The sequence below is a fragment of the Blennius ocellaris genome (assembly GCF_963422515.1).
Source record: "Blennius ocellaris genome assembly, chromosome: 23".
In the NCBI taxonomy this organism is placed as follows: domain Eukaryota; kingdom Metazoa; phylum Chordata; class Actinopteri; order Blenniiformes; family Blenniidae; genus Blennius; species Blennius ocellaris.
This window is the reverse complement of record NC_137672.1, coordinates 13,546,438-13,566,563: the sequence shown is the minus strand read 5'-3', so window position 1 is coordinate 13,566,563 and position 20,126 is coordinate 13,546,438. Positions and strand designations below refer to the sequence as shown.

Genomic DNA, 20,126 nt, shown 5'->3' with positions numbered 1-20,126 from the left:
GAACGTGTCGAGCTAATAGAACCCCAAAGAGGCGACAAATGAGGCTTGACTCAGCTTAGCTTGGCTTGGCTGTAACGTGTCACACTTTTCCTGTGTAGGGAGAGCCAGGACTTCCAGGGCTGCCTGGACTCCCAGGGATAAAGGTAAATGCTTTGCTGTTTTTATCCCCAGTCATTTCACCCCCCCGGTGTTGTCCCTGTCCATCCGCTTCAGCCCAACTCATACCAGACCCCAGCACAGAACGAGGCCGCGCTATTGTCACGCCTCCCGTATGACACGTTGCGGGCCAGTGATCTTGGCAACCTTGCCTTCCCAGCTTGGTGGGATCGGTATCTCGATCCGCAACAACAGTGGGAGAGGCACAGTAACATCTGGGACTTCTGTGCAGTGAAAGGAGGCGAGACGAGTCGCTTTTAATCCGAACGAGGCAGAAGTCGGCAGGGATATTGTCTCGTTGAGATTTGTGACTTGCACAGAGGTCTATGAATTAATGATCCCTGCCAGAGTGCCAGTCAAGAGACTCCATGCAAAATGTACCAAACCTACCGCCTGATTGGAAGCGTCTGTCACATTTGATTTAAAACTTCAGATTTCTTTTTTCCCCCAACTAGGTTGTCATTGTTTTACTGTTTGCTTTTATGTTTTAACTCTTATCAGCAGCAGATGGTGAAATTAAATGCACAAATGGCGTCTAATAATTCACTGCCATCTCAGGCTTAGCGAGCAGCTATCACCCCCAGTGTATTTCAGGACCTTCAGCTTGAAATATAACATGTGAATGCAAGGAATGCTCACACAGGCATGATGATGATGATGATGATGCTTGTTACTGTTTTGCTTTTGTTTTTCCGTTCGTATGCTTGTAATATGCTGGCCTTGTTAAAAAAAAAACCTTTCATTTTACATTTTATATACTCCTGTTTTTACTTAAGAGGCCTGTATGCTTGATGGATTCTAACAATATTCTGCTAACGCGGCACTCTCGGGTTCTAAGCTCGGCTTGCACTTTGTTCTGCTCCACATTCTTTCGCTGTTTATTCAATCCAAGTTTCAGAGTTTGTGAACCGACTGTCCTTTACCTCTCTGAGAGCTCCCAGAGTGCTCGATGTGCTGGAGGTGGGAACTCTGCTTGCAAATTGTATAATGATATATTCCAGTGAAGTAATTTTTGCAATCAAATGCAATGTAAATCGAATCAGGCACAGAATCACACCTCATCCTGGAAGCTCGCTCCTCGTGTGTGAAGTGCAAATGCACAAACGTTAAAGATTCTTCAGAAGTGGCTCAGGTCCCAGTTTTTGCGCACTCCTAATCAGAGCCCGTCTGTGCGCCCTGATGAGCCTCTAACAAGGTCAGTCGCCGCTGCTGCCATTAAGGCTCGCGAGAGAGCTGATCATTTGTGTGAAACCAGGGAAGGATTTTAAAAAAATGAAAAAAAACTGATATGTGTCTGTGTGTGATTTCTGCATGTGTTCCTGAGCGTATGTGTGTGTTTGTGTGCATGTGCATATGTGCATGTCTGTCGTTATGAAAGTACTTGCTAATGCATCTTGGGTATTTACTAAGTTGTCATTAGCAGGGGTACACCCAAAATGAATTATGGAAAAATGATAATTGCTGTATCTTTTTTTTTTGTTGCAGGGAGAGCCAGGATTTCTTGGTCCACAGGGAGAACCAGGGCTTCCAGGACTCCCAGGGACTAAGGTGAGTGACTGAAGATTTCCACGGTGACATTATTTATTATACTAGAAATGCAAGTATTGAAATACAGGAACAGGTTTTCTCCAATCATTTGTGGCTTCATTATCTATCATCGTCACCTACCAGTAGATTAAGAGTCTGTGTTTTTATTCTAAATGTCACTCAGAAGTGGTCTGGACAAGCTAATCCTTCTCCACTACCTTTGAAATGTGACATTATCGCTGTATGGTGAAGATAATCCAAACGCGCAAGAATTAACGTTCAAGATGTCCTTTTGCGTCAAACTGTTTGCGGGGTGCTGATAATCAAGATTTATTAGTCGTGCGTCGTCCTCTGGCATATCTGTGCTGCTTAATGAAATGTCAGGGAGAAGCCTAAAAGAAATGGCTTTGCAAAATCCAAAAAAAATGTCTGGCCTGATGATTATTCCTCATGTCCTCATCAACTCACACATTGGAGACAACCGAGGGGGGAGGGGGTTGCCTCATTTTTCAGGCTGCGCTGCACATGATAACATGTCTAAGAGGACATTTTTCAATACACTGTGCAGAGTTACAGTCCATTATCTGCCTTTACAATGAGTTGTTATAAGTAAGCAGTTATTTGGATGGAAACCCGGAGTCCTTGGTGAATCAACACTGATGAATAATGCCTGTGTCCCATTTGGTCTTAAGTAGCAGCAATCTGTAACAGCCAGCGGAGTTATACCACAGCCCCCACTATTGGCTGGCTGCAGTTAGTTCACAACATAAAGAAAATATCACACAGAGAATATTCATATTGGTACGAAAGGGCAACAAAAGCTTGATATGAGACGTCCTTGAGAAAGTACTCAACCTTGCCATGGGGCACGTCTAAAAGAGCTGTGCAGACTCAGCGTCGGTATCTACAATTCACCATGTAAATCAGATGAGTAAGCAATCTCCCGCGACGGCTGAGGAGCACTTCCAGCACACGGTTCACTCAAGTTGATACCGCGTAGCGTCAGGAGAGGCCTGATGATCACGAAACGGTCCGCGGCTCTTCTGCTGACAGTAAAAAGCCCTGATCAGCACTTCATAAACACAGCTTGCAGGGGAACCGCGATGCCTCACCTTGGTTCTTTTTTTTCCTGTGCAGGGTGAGAGAGGCGACCACGGACCCCAAGGGAAGGGTGAACGAGGGGAGATTGGACCTGTTGGACCAAAGGTAAGTAACTGGAGGAACTGAAGTCACCAAGTATGGCATGAATTACCTTTAAAAACACCTTGAAGTGTGTCTTTATAGCTTTGCTGCCATCTAGAGCTTTGCAGATTGAAACGCGTGCAGTGAAGTTCCCGCAGGTTTCAGGAGGGGAAAATGCATTCCATATTCATTTCTGATAACAAAGGAATCTGGCTAAACCATTACAGCCTGTAATAGGTCCAAAGCATTCCCTGAAGTGCGTGCAGAGTAAACCAAAATGTGAATGAGTTTACCATTGTTTATGTCTGGCCGTGACCCAGCAGGTAGCCTAAGCCCCAGTCTAAACGTAGACGACGCTGAGATCTGGTTCTCATCCTATCAGAAACCCCCAAAGTGAAATCTCTCTTTTGTCAGCAACAGAGTTCAAATAAACACCCCGTGCATGCCGTGGAAGTTAAGGCATATTAAAAGTAAGTTATTTCATTGAGGCAGACTGCGCCTCTCTCTTGGGAGGAGTAACAGAGCCTGATGATATTTCTTCTGCGAAATGTGCATTAGAAATGCATTGAATTTTTCATGGTGGATTCGGAATGAACCCATAAAGAGAGTTTGCTTTACGTTTTCCAGTTTTTATGATTATATCTCAAGTACTTAGCTTTTTATGTTTTTTGAGAAACCCACCCCCCCCCCAAAAAAAACAACAAATCAGCTGTGTTTTCTGACTTGCTGCAGGGTTCACAGGGAGAGACGGGTACTCCTGGCCAGAAAGGGTCAAAGGTGAGTATAGCAGACATGTTTTCTTTAATTTAGTGGAGAGCATGCTGGTCCCTTGTTATGTAGAATTCACTTCATCCTCTTTTGCACACTGGATCACTTTAGGCTCTCCATTTTCTTCACGTTTATAGCGTATTCTTCTCTGCACACATGTCTGTGTGGTTTCATTACAAAATCAAGCAACAGCGCCCTTGCATGGCCCAGCATACTAACTACATTGTTGTCTCTGTCAGCTGCTGCAGTATAAACCTCCTCCCTTTTTTTTTAACGGATTAGGTGTTGTCACGTGAAACGTTGTCGTGTAAACAGGGCCTTAGTAGTTGCCATAGTACACCACGATGTTTCTGCATTAACTATTCCAGCTGCTTATTTCAGGGACTCAATACACCATCTTCTGGTGCAAACTTGTATTGGAACATTAAACGGGCTTTGACAAAGTGGAACATTTGCTTAGATTAGATAGTACTTTATTAGATATCAGCAACATGCCTACCACTACGTATTTTTCAGTTGGTTTTTTTTTTTTTTGTCTCATTTGGTTTATCATTCAAGGAGATATTGATTTACGTTAAATTGTGTACCATAGAAACCATTATGACTGGATGGATTTGGCTTTTCCGCCATCAGAGTCAGTTCTGTCTTTGACTTATATGTTTGTAGGAAGAGTCTGAAGTCAGAACTTAATGGTGTTTATTACATATGTTGTTTTTAGGTTTTAATAACTGTTTCTGAAACGAATCTTCAGGTTTCTGTGTATTATTCATGCTGGTCATCTGTTTTGTTCATTTTATCAGTTGTAGCATTAGAGCAATATTGCATTCACGCCATAGTAGGCGGCAAATATTTAAATAGCAAAAGTTGATCTGGAGCCACATACTGCTGTGTAATCTAATAATATGTATGTCTGTCAAAAGTTAATAACCCACTTGAGGATTTTTGGATGTTTTCTGTTTAAGGTGAATATTTATCTGTAAAATTTGTTTTCTCGACAGTTAAAATAAAAGTGAAGTTATGCCACTTCATAGGACAACAGATCATCATATAACTAACAGTATAAATAGTAATTTTCTTCAGATAATGCGTCACTAGTGGAAATCATATAATTGTATAATTTCACAATACTTTGTTTGCAAATCTGTTTTTCCTCCTCACATTTATAAAAATCCCAAACAATAAATATGTCTGAGGGGAACTTATTTATTTAAATGCACTGTTAAATACAAAAGCATTATAGTAATAATACAAAAACTATATAAAATATTTAAATTGAAAAAAATACCAAGATTAAATAAACTGAAAGTGTTGACGTCTCGCATAGTGCATTATAAGTTTAGGGTGATTAGATCAAAAGACAATAGAACAGATGACAATTCAAATATACAACAATTAAACACAGTAAAGTAATGCTAACATTCAAACTAATGTGCAGTATATAGAATAAGGCTTAAACGTTGGGGAACTATTATTTTATTAGTATTTCAAACCATGTTTGATCTGTTGTCGTTCTTTTTTATCTCGTAATATTATGACTTAAGTTCAAAGTGTTAAACAATAAAATCTGTCTTCTACCATCAGGGGGAAAATGGAGATAAAGGAGACCTGGGATTTCTCGGCCCAATGGTAAGCAAATATAACAATTGTTAATAATCATGCATTTAATTTTGACTATAGATTCTGCTGGTGAATACTCCAAATGTAAGTTACAAGTAAACTTACACGTACTTTACCACCAGGGGGCAACATTTAGACCTTAATAGTGTTTTGGGGCATGTTCTTTTAGGGGTTTTTTTTATGTCACATTTTAGTGTGAATGAGGTGTTAAATGTAATAGATGATGTGATAAGGATTTTTCTTGATGGTGACGACTTGCAGGGTCCCCCTGGACAAAAAGGAGATCAGGGAGCCACGGAAATCATCGACTACAACGGAAACATTCAGGAGGCTCTACAGGTCAGTCCAGTTGTTTCAATCAGGCCGCAAAACTCTTTGACTCGGCTCTTTTTGTTGGAAGAATAGCTTATTTCATTTCGTGTTGGGAATTTTACTGTCCGTTTGTTGAATTTTTCACTTGAATTTCTTTCACATCAACAGATCTGAAATACTTTTTGAGTTGTGTTAAACTGTTGACTTATTGAACAGAATGTAAAAAAGGTTAAGGTCAAGCTCCGCCCACATTATGGAATGCCCTGGTGAATAAACCCTGTTTATTTAAATTGAATACACACGTTGTCCTCAAGTAGTTTTGAGAGTGTGCAGAAATGTGCTGACGCAACGATTTCTTTTCTATGTGACCTCTGCAATCTTATCTCTCACCTCTTTTCCTTTTCCACTCCTTCACCCACTGCAGAAGATTACCGCTATTACAGTCACGGTAATTAGGATCTGTGTATTCTGTGTATTGTGTCATCGCCACAAGTGATTCATCTTTGTCCCAGCATGGGCCCAACCCAGTCCCAGCGCCGGTTTGCACTGCCCTGTTGTATTTGTGCTGCCTCACCCAGAAAAGTGTTGCTTGACGGCGAATGAAAGAGCGATGATACTCGAACACGCTGCCTGAGCTGCTGCTTGCCTCCTTGGCTGTGCGTGACTCATCAGTTTTAAACAAGAGCATGGCATTTAGGGAAATAAAAGTCTGTCAGTCTGTTCATATTTAGTGGAAATCATACTTCTTAAGGTTTGTTCTAAATGTACACAAAACATAAAATGGGTTAGAGGATATAAAAAATACACACATGTTTATTTGAGATACATTGTCATTAAAATAATTGACAATCCACACATAATAAGAATAAAAACATTTCTGTGCACAAGCCAGGACAATTATGACAGGATATAATGCATGGGAAAGAATGATAAATGAATTTATATTCAATATATGAATTTAAGAATATTTTATTTACTTTTTGTATTATAAATACTTATTTTAATTTCACCCCACAATAATACAGTATTGGCACAACATGAGACACAGAACTATTTCATAGACTGTTTAATTTTCTAGATTTTATTTTCACTCATTGAATTTAATTTGACATTGTTTTGTAATATGAAATGAAAATTCAAATATTAATATAAATACTCATTGGAGTCGGAGGTCGAACGATGGTTTGTAAATCTTTGTGAAGACATCTCCCTTAGATATTCTGAAGGTTTTCAAGCCAGTATTTACTCTATCATTTGGTCCACTATTGTTTTAAATGGGAACATTTTATAGGCTCAGGCGGCTGCAGTGGTCACCCGATGGCAGTAGGAATCGAACCAGCACACTCTTGGTCAAAAGTTCACCTCTCTTAACTTCTCGGCCTCCACCGCCTGCTAATCATGTCACTGATAAAGATTCATTCATACACGTGTTTCCGCTGCCATGGCCTTTGCATGTGTCTCATTTCAGCTTCCTTTTCATTTATCTGTGATTTATGTGTGAACGTGTTCATGATTGTTTGATTGGGTAGTTTCTTCAAACTGGAAGCATTTGAGCTGATCATGTAAACCCGTGCAGAAATATAGTGGATTCAATAAAATGATCAAATCTCGCTATGTCTCTATCTCTTTCTGTCCAGGGTCCTCCTGGGCCTCCCGGGCCAATCGGACCACAGGGCATAAAGGTAAGAAGCTGTTTTATGGTCTTTTTCTTCATGATTTTTAAGTCTGTGAAATGACAAGATCCTTTTTAGGATCATGACATAGAAGTAAATAAAGTCAATCTAGAGTGGTCTTTGTGGTCTTTTTGTGCACGTGTGAGTTTCCTCCTGGACGTCTGATTTCCAATCCAAAACGTGCATTTAGGGCTTATTGGCCACTCTAATAGGTGTGAATGTGAGTGTGAGTATTGGTCTGTTTTCCTGTTTGCACTGTGATGGTGTGGCGACCTGTCCAGGGTGGAGGTACACAATTCCCAAGGTTGTCTTGCATAATAACTTGTAATGTCCCTACAATGGCCGACTGGGTTGTTCTGTGTGGTCGCAGGGCGATCGTGGCATGCCCGGTCTCCCCGGACTGGATGGGGAAAGAGTAAGTTGACTTCAAACTCTCTTACGTTGATTTCAGAAACTCCCATTACATTTATTATTCTGTTCATTAACGTTTTGCCCACTTCGAAAAAACATCTGTGAAAAGTTCAGCTGAGATTATCGTTTAACTTTCCATCCTCCCTCAGGGATACAAAGGCTCCAAAGGAGACATGGGAATGCCTGGAGCTTCAGGAGACAAAGGCACAACTGGTTTACCCGGATTACCTGTAAGAACCTGAAGAAAAAAAAAAATCTCTTACCTTAACCACCTCATCCAACGTCAACTTTCCTGTCTCAGGGTGTTAACGGGGTTAAAGGGGACAAAGGAGATTCAGGACTGCCTGGTCCTCAAGGCCCGTCTGTAAGTGAAATATAATACATGTCACAAAAATACACAAGCTTTTTCACTGAGGGATACCGTTGTATTTTTAATCTATCAACTATTTCCAGATTATCGGCCCCCCGGGGGCTAACGGCCCTCATGGATCCCCAGGACCGATGGTGAGACGTGAAACTTGCACACAGCAAGATATATTAAAATCACATAGTATAAATCCTACAGAATATGAACCTTGTGAAAGATAATGAGGTGCTGTATATTGTGCCAATGTGATTGGCACAATATACAGACTGATTTCATATATATTTATGCAACTGATTGACCTGCATTCTGCATCTATCTGCCGTACAGCTTATCTGGTCTGACTAGTATACAACCGTGTTTCCTCACATGAATTCACCAAGTACAAACAAGATCAGACTTGTCACCAGGTGACCATGGGAAATAGTCGTTTATAACAAGAGTATTTGCGTTCACTATTGAAAGGTGGATTATTACATATTTAGCTTGTGTTTCTGTAGAGCTGTGTCATCTACAGACTAACATTTTCCACACATTTTTTTTTTTTTTCCCAGGGACCTCATGGCTTTCCTGGACCAAAGGTAAACCTCATCCACAATTCAGTTTTTTTCATGTTTTAACATACTTGTACATATTAAGTCACATTCAACCTGTGGTTCTCAACACTGATCCCTTTTCCCCTTTTGCCTTGGAAATCCATCTTTTACACCGAAGTTGTGCAGAAGGTGGCTTGATTAATGCCATTATTTTATCATTTGAGTGAAAAAAATGGGACCTATAGGAATAAAACAAGGGATGACAGACACCATGCAAATGTTGTACACAACACATCACATTGGAGGACAGTCGCACTAAATAGTGTATGTGTCAAAGATTTTATACCTTCTCACAGAAATCCAGTGATGCCATGTTTATGCGATTTTGCTCAGTTTTACACAGATTGTTATATGGATGAATGGCACGTAAAGGTGTCTTTTCGATACTTAATAAATTTCTCTACTCTCTCTCTCTCTTTTTTTTTTAAAGTTTACAGTTAAAAATTGACCCTTGAAATACTTTTAACAAACTCTCTAGGGTTCAGTTAGAGGTACTTAAAGAAGAAATCTGGCCTGCCGAGCAGAACTGCTGGATGGCTTTACAGCAGCAAGCCAGTTCCGGGCAGACACAGAAGCGGAGGTCTCAGGTGGATTAGGATTTGGATTGACTGGTATATTTATGGCCGGGAGGTTTGAGAAGCAGGCCTGCCACCGCGCCAGACAAACTGCTGGAACCAAATTTGCTCACATCCATTGTATGTGTCACAAAATGAATGTTTGATCTGCTTTTCCCCTTGTTTTCCCAGGGAGAACCTGGCTTGCACGGTCTGAAGGGTATGAGAGGGGAACCAGGACACAAAGGGGACCGCGGTCCGCTCGGTCTCCCTGTAAGTACAGCCATGGGCTATCTCTGACCACACAGCAGTCCTGTGCTTTATTATCTGCAGAACCCATAGAAACCCCCCCCCACCCCCCAGTTCTATTTTAGCCCTGCCAAATTTCTCGTCGTGCATCATTGCACGCATTTGAGCGTGTTTTTTTTTTTTTTTTGTGTGTGTGTGTGTTTGTGTGTACATGTGTGTAGCTATAATGCCTTCCCCATTTTCTGTCCTCATTTTCATTTGCCTGGGCCGACTACGCTGCCAAGCTCCTTGTAACACGGTGTAATTTAGTTGTTGTGAACCCTGCCATCAACCTGCCCTTAATAACAGTGTTCATCTGGTACTAATCCCGCCTTGTTCATGTCACTCATACCTCCATAACCACACAGGGAGCCTCCGGCTTGGACGGCAAGCCCGGAATTAGGGTGAGTGTCATGTGATCAAGAGGCTTCACCACCCAACTTTTCTCCTCCCCCTCTCCCCCCTTCTCACCCTCCATACAGTCCCCCCTCTTTTCCTCTTTTTTTTTGTTTTATTCATTTAGTCATTTAGTCGCTTCATTCTTTGTATGACCAAAAAGAACGGTTTTTTTTCCTTGAATTTCAATATTGTGTAGTCAAATCCCATGAGTTCAGCCACAGATAGCGACCATACACCACACCGCTCCAGCAGGCATTTCAAGGCTCTTGTTTTGTCCTGTGTTGCATTAACTGAGCATTAACACACACTCATACATTAACTTTGTCAGCAGTGTTGTAAATGTCCTCTGTGGCCAATGCACGTCTTCTAGTCCTGTGTGCTGGTTATTAGGTCAAACCAGGTGGGAATGTTGAACACACAATATGCAGAAGCTACATTTGACATCTGCTATTTGCTTGTGAATGACCTGAAATGCAGTCCGAAGATGTAAACTCACCATCGGACAATGGTTCTCTGCAGGGCATGGATGGGCCTTCTGGTCCAGCTGGTCCAGCTGGGCCAAAGGGTGACATAGTAAGATCAACTAATTTCACCTCACAGACAACTGGTCGTGTAGAAAGTTCTGTTTGGCCTCATTTAGAGATGTAACTTTGACATGTTTGCTCTAGGGAGAGAGAGGAGCATCAGGAGAGCCAGGACCAAGAGGACCGTATGGATTACCTGTAAGTCTGACTTAAAATATTTTGATGGGAATGTCAATCATTGATCAGGGGTTTTTAAAGTGTGGGGGGATGAGCCCCTCTTTATGGAGCTTAACTGCAATAGAAAAAACATTTCCAGCTACTGCACCCCCACCTGAAGCTCTCTGGCACCCCCCACAGGAGCCCCGCCCCACACTTCGAAAACCACTGATACGATATAGATCATTTATGAGGTCAATTGCGTGTCAAAATCTGCTTTTTGTGTGATAATCGCTCAGCTAAACTTGTTTTTCCCCAACAGGGATCTGCTGGGACACCAGGACTGGATGTAAGTCACTGAACTGTCTTCAGATGAGTTTATATCACCTCGAAATAGCAACAGTGAATTCAATTCAACTTTATTAATTACAGAGAAACCCAACAGATCATTTCGCACAAAAAAAAAACTTTAAATGTGGAAAAACCCCAAAGGAACAAAAAATGGGACTTTTGAATGAATTGTGTTTTTTGGTTTTTTCAATCAGCCATCATTTGTTTCCTGATTAGAACAAAGCTTAGTCTAAACAGCAGTTTGAACTAATTTTTTTTCTCAGAAATTGAATTGCAGGCTTTAAGAAAATACAATGAAAGATTACTTTTTTTAATGGTAGAAAATGTATTGTCTCCAGATCTTGAGGAATACTTTCTGATGAAGGTGTCATTGCTGTAATGATGAATGTCAAATCAAAAGAAGCCACATTAACTACTGTATAACATGTTTACACATACTGTAATTATTTTATAACTTTTTCTGAGTGCTCTGCATTTGCATTTCATGTGAACTTCATTACTTTTTGTTTCCCCCACCTTCCTTCTGTCACCTTCGGATTTCCTTTGAGCTCGATTCTGAAGACTTTATCTTGATAATGGCGAGAAAAGCCTCTTCTGTCTTTGCTTGGTGAAAAAGAGTAATGAAGTGGAGTTGTGCTTTTTTAGGGGTTGCCAGGCTTAAGGGGAGAAAAAGGCGACGATGGTGAAAGAGGAGAAAAGGTAGATGTAGAGATGCTGCAATGGCCTGCTTTTGAACCTCTTAACACAATGGAGGACTGATGTCAATGGACAGTGATTTGTTGGACTGCAGGACCTGTGGAGGTTTTTAAGTGGCTGACGACAACACAGGACCTCAAAATATAAAGCTGTCCAGTTGATTTATTACTGATTTTGCAGTATTAGGCATCACCACAGTATTTATACATTTACTTTGCATTTGCAGACTTGAACACATTTTTACTGTATTTTTACTCACACTAATCACAGTGACAGACAATGGGAATCTACCTTTTGCATAAAATGTCATCCACAGTCTTTTCAAAACAGTTTATTTTTGTTCTTCACATTTGAATGATTTACCATCTCATTCCTTTCAAAATCACAAGTCCGATCTCATTTTAAGGCATTGAAAAGTGATTTCAACCCGAACAAGTCCATTGACAACAGGCTCTTACAGATCATATTTGTTTTATTTTCCCGTGTTTCCATGCATGACCATCAAACATTTCACCTCCTCCTTGAGCCTGATTCTAATCCTTCAATTATCTAGTGGTAGTTGTCTAGTAGTATGTTTCCATAACACTCTCCTACATCTTTCCTATCGATAACAAGCTGTTATCCTCCTCACTGGCTAGCTCTTCCTACCTGTAAATTTGTGATCCTGTTGTTCTAACTCTGTTGACATCTTAGCATTCTTTCTTTCAGGCTTGAAGTAAATTTGGCAGGTGGTGATTTATAAAAATGGCATTTGGGGAAACACAGTGTCAACAAGCAGTACATAAATATTTTGTTGAGTTGTTGCTGCTGACATTGGAGCAGTGGTGATACACTGACCTGCCATTGGAGGAGCACTTTCTGTGTATTCCAAGGTTATATGTGCTAAGATTACTTCTCTAACCCCATGCATGGAAATCATGAAACGAAAAGACACATTTAGTGAATGTAATCTGCCGATCATTACGGAAAGATATCATATTGTTACAAATATAAAATGACTGCCCACCTCTCAGATGTTACATATGGAATAAATACCGTTGCAATTCAAAACACTTTGAATATCTTGTTAACAACGTCCAGCATCTGAAGCAGACTTCTTGTCTCATCCAGCATTTTCCTCTGGTTCCTATATAAGCCCACCCCAGATCTATGTCAGATCTATTTCCAGGAAAAAAGGCAGTCATATATTTGAACCAATATGCTATTTCTAAAGATAGAATTATTTATTTTGCATTCATAACACACCTTATATTGAATCAATGTTCAGAAAATGATTATTTAAAGGGACACCGTTCAAATAATTTTTTTCTTTCTGGTAGTTTCTGTTCCCCTGCTACTCTTTCTCATCCTTTATGCCCTTGACACCCCTCCGTGATGAACTTCTCTCCACGCTTTCCTACCGTACTATACCCCCTTTTTGTCTTGCTTTTGTTCTGAAGAATGTTTTTTTTTTTTTTTTAAATGCCCAGTATTCTCCCACTCCTATCTAACAATGACCATGTGTCTTCCTCTTGTGGACCATAGCCTCCCTTTATTAATCGCTCCTTAATTCCTTTCAGTTGTTTAAATATAAATGATTTTAACTTGATTGAACCATTGTATCCACAGGGGGAGAAGGGAAAGAAGGGCAAAAAAGGGCCTAAGGGCGAGAAAGGAGAACAGGGTGCCCCAGGATTAGATGCACCCTGCCCATTGGTATGTCTCAACTGAGAGCTGGAGGTCGCCTCCCAGCCGTGTAGAGCAGTCCCCCCCAAACAGGGATGAGCTCTTTGTGGCTGCACTGGTACCCAGCATCCTGCCGTCTGAGACCTCAGATTCATCAGAATGACTCACAGAGTCCATTACACTCCCCAAACTCAGGCATAGAAACATGCCATTAATTACGGAGCCCATATGGTCGGGCAGGATTGTGGTCCAGCCAGCTCACAGGGCAGCTCCTCCTCCGGCCTCACTTTGTGTCCGTCACGGTGGACGGACGCAAAGGTAAAAGGTCGTCCACCTCTCTCCCAGTAACACTTGCGAGGTCATCTTTGCAAACAGGGTTTCCGGGGATTTAAGGGTGAAAAGGGGGAACCAGGGCAGCCAGGTCTGGACGGGCTGGATGCCCCATGCCAATTGGTACAGTATTCCTCTTTTTCCTAAACCACTCACCCATGCATGTCGCTCTTCACCTTCAGTCACTGCTGAACCACAAACCATGCATGACTTGAGAGCTTGGGAAGCATGAGCACATCCTAATTTAAGTCATTTTCCATTCATAAAGTTTAAAAACAAACATACATATAGAATATGTCACTAACATCCTGACTGCAAGCAGCCTCCTCTTGATGATACATATCACAAGTGAAATATATATAGAAAATCATCGATCCTTCAGTCTCTCCCTCTAACTGAATCCTTTCATTTCCCTGATTCCCTGTAAACTAAAGAAAATAAAGTTGCCATTGAATTGTTTACCCTCCTCGCTGATTCCTTCGTTGGACCAGTTCCCTTTTAACCAGACGCTAACACAGACTCCTTCACTGATGAGTTTCCCATGCTGCAGGCACATGGGCTCTTCCTCTGCTCTGTTAACGCTCCTGTCCCCTCCTTTTTTTGTACCAATTGGGCCAGACCATGACCAGAGGGAAAACAAGTGATTTAGTTATTATTCCTGCAGACATATGCACACTGGAGTGATGTTGAAGTGATGCTTTTTATCATTTATTCCTTGTAATGCATGGCGTTCTCGTGTGTATTTATGTATATGTGGGTGTTTAAATTATGGCCAAGTATTGCCATATTAAAAAAAAAAACAACAACATATAGCAAAGGTATATAGGGAATTAGTTACGGTAAGTAAGAAAGCAGCCATATATCACAAATTATTATATTTTTTCTTCATTTTAAAGCACGTTACAATATGTTATAGTGTTCCTGAATCCTCGAGTTCTTTGAAATTTCACCTGGGGGGATTTATGACATCATAAGCGAGTAGAATCATGTTGATGTGCATGTGTTACATTTTGCTGTGTGTCATGTGCATGCATAAGATCACACTTTCATACAGATATTTTAGTGTATAGGTCATAGTTTGTTGTACATTATATAACACTTACAGATGCAGCCTGGATACTGCATCAAGCATGCTAATTTAACCTAACGTTTGATTAAAGTGTGATTTGTTAGATAATAAGATAACGAAAGACAGTCCCTTTATTCATTATTATACTTATGGTCATATAATATGTAATAGTGAAGTTACACATGTACATAAGACTTTATCTCTTATTCAAAGAACGCATCTCCATATTGTGACGAGTTTCCAAAGCGTTTGAAGATTCCTCTGAAAATGGAACAAATGGAAACCAGCAGCTCTTGGATTTGCTAACTATTTAACAGAAGCAATGTTGGATAAATTCTAGATCTTAAAAGTGGGTCTTGGTATCAAGAAGAATGTTGTTTTTAAAAGCTCATAGTTCATTCAGTCATTATTTATTAGGTATTCAAGCTTAATACTAAAATATTAATGAATACTGGACACTGGAAATGTGTCATTCTTGTGTGCATTTTATCTTTAAACTGAACGACTTCAGGGCTTTTCAAATTATGATATACAGTATAACATGATTTTAATCTTTAAGACCCTCCAGTTTTGCTGAAGGTCAAATATCATTACAAGACTCTTGTATTTTAACACCTTTTGCAGATAGATTTCACTGTAGGAATTGAATCTCTTAACTTGGTGCATTATTTCAAAAGTCTATCTTAATGTCTGCCATGTGTGTTATCTGTACCTTTGGTATCAAAGTATCTCACTTTTAACCCCAGTGTTTATGTACTACTCATGTTAACAGAAGGCCATTCAGTTGCGTTTCAGTTCTCACTGTTGCTCTTCTCTAAACAGGGCCCGGATGGATTACCAATGCCTGGCTGCTGGCAGAAGGTAAAACATATTTGATTGATATGGATGGAATTGATATTGGTAAACATTGTATATATAAGATGTTCAGAGTGAACACATGGAAGGAAAATAACGACATTACATTTATTCTTTATCCGTCTTAATAAAAATTATAAAGATTGGTCTCGCTGAAGGGCAGTTTTTAGCAATTAATTACTCACTATTACAATTATGCTATTATTTCGACATTGGAGTCACTCAAAGAGACTCTGCCGTGGTTTAATTGCTCCAAAGATAGTCTTTCACTTTTAAATTAAATCTAAATTAAAAACACGCCGCTGTGCCATTGAACCAAATGTAGCTGGTAAAACTGCTTTACTGTGTCACTTAAGTGTATTTGCTATTTAAACATTAAAAGCACTGGATGGGGAAATGACATCTCCATCCGTCTCAAATCAGCGAAGATACTTTGCTGTGCTTTTAAGTCACTTTGAGTTTTGTACAGTAATTCTTTACAACCAAGTGTTTTTATAATATGTTGATATTTACTGTCATTTATATGGTTTATGTTTCATGTGGGTTTCAGTTTTTTGTATATTTGCATGAGCTTCCTGACAAACTCACAAGGCTGCGTGATAAAAAATCTCACCGTGTCAAAAACAAAGTGTACAAGTCATGAAACAAAGTGAAAACAACCCCATGTCATGTCATTCTCTCTCCTGTGTCTTTTTTTTTGTTGCAGTGATCACGCTAACCTGAAACGCATGGAGTTTGTAAATAATGCTTCTTTTATGGTATTTATAGTTTTTTAATGGAAAACAAGTCTAAAAGAAAAGAAGTCTATGTGTACAACGATACGAAAAGAGATAACCATCCTGAGTTTCACGCCCTAAGCTGCTTCTACTCACCTCGCCGTGTGGAAAAAAAAAAAGAAACAAACAAACAAACAAACAAGCGTGTGTGTCTGCTATTCTCACATCTACATTGTGGTGGACTTCAAGTCGTCCGTCGGCTGGTGGCAGAACTTGTCTCTTTAGTCTTTGCATGGCTCAGACTGGAGCATCGCAGCCCGGGGGTGAGAGGAGGCATGGGAGGAAGAAGAGGAGGAGGAGGAGGAGGAGGAGGAGGAGGAGGAGGAGGAGGAGGAGGAGGAAAGTGGATCTGGACTGGCTCCCTAACACCAAACGCTAGGTGTTTTGTGTTTATGTCGTCTCAACAAGCTCACCACCCATTCATGCAGCACCATGTTTTCAAAGACTTGGAAAAAAAAAAAAAACATACAAGGAAAAAAAGACTGTGCCAAACAGAACATTGTAGCCCTCGATCCTTGGGGGGGACAAAAAGCATGAGTAGTGTACTGAAACTGTATTTATATGTATTGTACATACTTGTCACTGTTTCGTGGTTGCATCATGGCTTCTGCAGACAAACAATACTAACAAGAGAGAAACCATGAAACCCCCTCCAACAGCTCTGAATCAGTAATTTTATATATATTTTTTTGCTTTCCTTCAATCTTCCCAAGGGAGTCACGCCATGGCTGGTAGCCTGAACACCCCCCCTCCCCTGCCCCGCCCCACAGAAAGTAAAGCTGTTGATTATTATTGCTTTATTGTGGTGACGCCTGCAGTGGGTACCATATCAGCAGGTTTTTCACTCTTGCACTCATGAGGCTTCGGCGTTTTCGGCGCCGGTGCCGCACGTCTCCGGACGAGAGGTGGGTGGAGAGGAGGGAGCTCGGCTGGCTTCGCTGCACTGACAGGAAAAAAAATCAAACGCGGCTCAAGCAAAGTCTGGACATTTGGACATTTGGTGTGCTCGGGGTGTCACCCCAGGAATGGATCCGGCGGGAGAGTCTCGCCGGTCTCGATGGGGATCGACTGAAGCGTCTGTCTCCTCCGACGGGCGGCGCTTCAGCGTCCGCCGAGGGAGTCGACAGAATGCGATCATGATGTTTCTTTATTGTTTCTTTCATTTTAAGCTCTCATTCTTACACATTGTTTGTATTTTGTGTATAATAGCCTTCGGTGCCTCAAGCTTTTATTCATTCCTTTATCAGAAATGTACTTTATTGCTTATTTTCAATAACCAGAACAGTGTTTATTTCAAGAGGTCAAGCTTGGTTTGTAAGAGAATTGATCAAGACACATTTCGCACTGTTTTTTTTTTCTTTTTTTCTTTTTAAATATGGTTTTGTTTTGAATATCTTGTAGCTTCACGTGAGCGTACAGCAAGATTGCAGCCATCCTGACTGGACAGCCACTCATAGTTTCGAAGCTCATTTGTATGAAACAAATCTGACATGGTTATAAATATGCTGCTTTTTTTTTTCATTTCTGGACTTATTGTATGAGATATTGTTTGTACAGTGTTGTCAGTTCACTGCATGTACACAGTTTATGACTTACAGGTTTCTTAAATATTGAAGATCAGCATTAATCTGAGAGGGTGCGTCAGAAGCGTAATGATTCTGTTTTGTTTCGAGCAAACGGCAAGATTTACATGAGTACAGTTGTTTATCGTTGTCATACTGTGTTGAAAGCAACAGTCGATCTGACCGAACACATTGCTCTTTCACAGCTCATATGTTGTCTTAAATAAATACAACATTTGTGTTGCAGCAGTGGTTCTCAAAGTGTGTGAGGATGAGCCCCCCCCTTCCCAGATTAAGCTAATGTGTTTTGCAAGTACTCAATCGAAGGTGAAGTATATCGTTGAAAAGTCTGAAAATGTGTTGTGCTTGAGAGCCGAACTCATCACTGGCATGTTCTCATAATATTGGCCAGTACGAGCTGCTCAGCAGCTTCGAGGAAACGCTTGTTTCAAAAAGGTTGAAGACCCCCCAAGCGATCTTTGTCTTCAGAATCAACCGAAGTGCGATGCAGTCGGGCGGCAGTTTCATTTTATTTTCTGAACTTGCTGCGGCATTTTGATTTGTCTCCATCGTGCTTTCATTAAGTGCAGTAATAAAGCTGTGTTCTGACAAGATAATTCAACATTTAAATAGGGAAGAAACGTCCCCCTGATATTTCCCGCTGCTCCCCGGTACCTTCCAGTGAGGGGGAGGCCCACTCTACACTTTGAAAACCGCTGTCTTGCAGTGTGGGATAAGCTCCAATTTCAGATAAATTGGTCGCCTCCTATCAATTCCCACGATGCAGTGGTGGCCAGTCATGTCACATTCCTTAACAGATGGAGCAAAAAGAAATGTTTTTCCACACGAGTTCATTCACCTCCTCAAGCTATCTCTGTATTCCACCTGCCTTTTGAACACGGTAGGTGTTATGCAAGTTAATGCCATACTTTTTTCTTTTCTTTTTTATTCTACTCCCCCCCTCGACCTTGGAAAAGTGCGTGGACGTTTAAGTGTCGGAGCAGATGGGAGAAAACATAACCAACGTTTTGCTGTGATGTAGCAGCAGCCACAGGTGAAGGAGGATGTTTGCCTCTGCATGGGTTCCGTTTGTACAGGTCATCTCACGAATATTGAGAATGGATGCACATCTGCGTAGATTTCTATGGTGCTCTCTGATCGTAGGTCAACATCAGCTCAGTTGATGTGCTCTACCAGTGGCGAGAACTACACAACAGGTTTCTTTATTGTCTTTGGAGGTTATGTATGTAACAATTTAAAAGTTTTTTTTGTGTGCGTGTGTGTGTGTGTATGTGTGCGCGCATATATTTGTGTATTATAAGTGGTACATTATTTATTTTTCTATGATTTCTTAAATGAAGGCATTTTGGTTCGAAACGGCATTCCTTCCAGTTTTGGCTTCTGATGTTCGCCGAGTCTGTGTGCTAGTTGGGGAGAAATCTGGAACACGCCAAGGCGTCGTCGGTCACGCAAATGGTACCGTGTGGAGAAAGTTGGGTCATTTCAAGCTTTGCCGATCAGTGTGTATTCACTGTGCATAAACTTATAAGCCTTACCGCAACATGTCTTTGTGTAATGTTGTGGGTCAACCAGCTTACTATGACAACAAAGTACTGATCAGCCAACGCAACTGCATACAGTGGAAATATGACAGCCTTTTTCACGCGCTTTCTCTTTTCTGTCTCGCTCTCTCGCTTTCTCTATCTTTACATTGAATGTAGTTTGATATATGTATAGTGGATTATTAATGTACTGTTAAAGATGTGTGCTCATTTTGACATAAAGTGCAATTTATACCTTGGTTCATGTGTGTAGCGTCAAATGCAGCTTAAATCTCACATTTGCAGTGATTTTACGAGCTCCATTTGTTTAGTTGTGCTACCCTGCATACCACTACCTGGAACAAAAATGTTTATTTAGCAGTGGAAAAAGAAACGTATGGAAACATGGAGCTTTGAATTGAATTTCAATTTACATGATTTTTGCTACAAACGATCCCTTCACTTATATTTTGGAGTGTTATTCCCATTACTTATTATTTACTAAGTTTTTGAAATGTATTTTTTTTAAAAGCCTTTGTTACAGTATTTGTTCTCATCAGGTGCTGTATCATTAGCATGTGCAGCTAATTTTTAATTTTTTTCAAATTTGATTTATCATTTGTTTGATTGTTGTGTCTCTTTGTTTAAAAAAAAAGTGGTTAATTTCTGCTGTTGGCAGAAGTGCCAAAATATTTCAAACATTTGTCTGTCTCAGTATGAACAGAGCTGGTGGGTCGATACGTCTCAGTTCTGT

At 40.6% G+C, this 20,126-nt stretch overlaps 1 protein-coding gene across 4 annotated transcripts in view; it reads left to right on the top strand.

Moving 5' to 3' along the window:
• The window catches only part of col25a1 (collagen type XXV alpha 1 chain), a gene marked incomplete at its 5' end in the record, with an annotated part of 146,864 nt that extends 129,753 nt beyond the window's left edge, over window positions 1-17,111 (top strand). Inside the window, 23 exons of one of the 4 annotated variants that reach the window (XM_080518948.1) lie at window positions 99-143; window positions 1,642-1,704; window positions 2,821-2,889; window positions 3,598-3,642; window positions 5,215-5,259; window positions 5,512-5,589; window positions 5,987-6,010; window positions 7,200-7,244; window positions 7,606-7,650; window positions 7,796-7,876; window positions 7,948-8,010; window positions 8,100-8,150; window positions 8,565-8,591; window positions 9,353-9,433; window positions 9,817-9,852; window positions 10,367-10,420; window positions 10,516-10,569; window positions 10,850-10,876; window positions 11,524-11,577; window positions 13,183-13,269; window positions 13,615-13,692; window positions 15,461-15,499; window positions 16,983-17,111. In XM_080518948.1, coding sequence (XP_080375074.1) covers window positions 99-143; window positions 1,642-1,704; window positions 2,821-2,889; window positions 3,598-3,642; window positions 5,215-5,259; window positions 5,512-5,589; window positions 5,987-6,010; window positions 7,200-7,244; window positions 7,606-7,650; window positions 7,796-7,876; window positions 7,948-8,010; window positions 8,100-8,150; window positions 8,565-8,591; window positions 9,353-9,433; window positions 9,817-9,852; window positions 10,367-10,420; window positions 10,516-10,569; window positions 10,850-10,876; window positions 11,524-11,577; window positions 13,183-13,269; window positions 13,615-13,692; window positions 15,461-15,499; window positions 16,983-17,009 — 1,218 coding nt within the window. In that variant the 3' untranslated portion in view covers window positions 17,010-17,111. Of the gene's footprint in view, window positions 1-98; window positions 144-1,641; window positions 1,705-2,820; window positions 2,890-3,597; window positions 3,643-5,214; window positions 5,260-5,511; window positions 5,590-5,986; window positions 6,011-7,199; window positions 7,245-7,605; window positions 7,651-7,795; window positions 7,877-7,947; window positions 8,011-8,099; window positions 8,151-8,564; window positions 8,592-9,352; window positions 9,434-9,816; window positions 9,853-10,366; window positions 10,421-10,515; window positions 10,570-10,849; window positions 10,877-11,523; window positions 11,578-13,182; window positions 13,270-13,614; window positions 13,693-15,460; window positions 15,500-16,199; window positions 16,547-16,982 lie in introns of those variants that run through there. The other 3 variants (XM_080518946.1, XM_080518945.1, XM_080518947.1) reach the window with 3 other exon arrangements.
• Window positions 17,112-20,126: the final 3,015 nt, after the last annotated feature.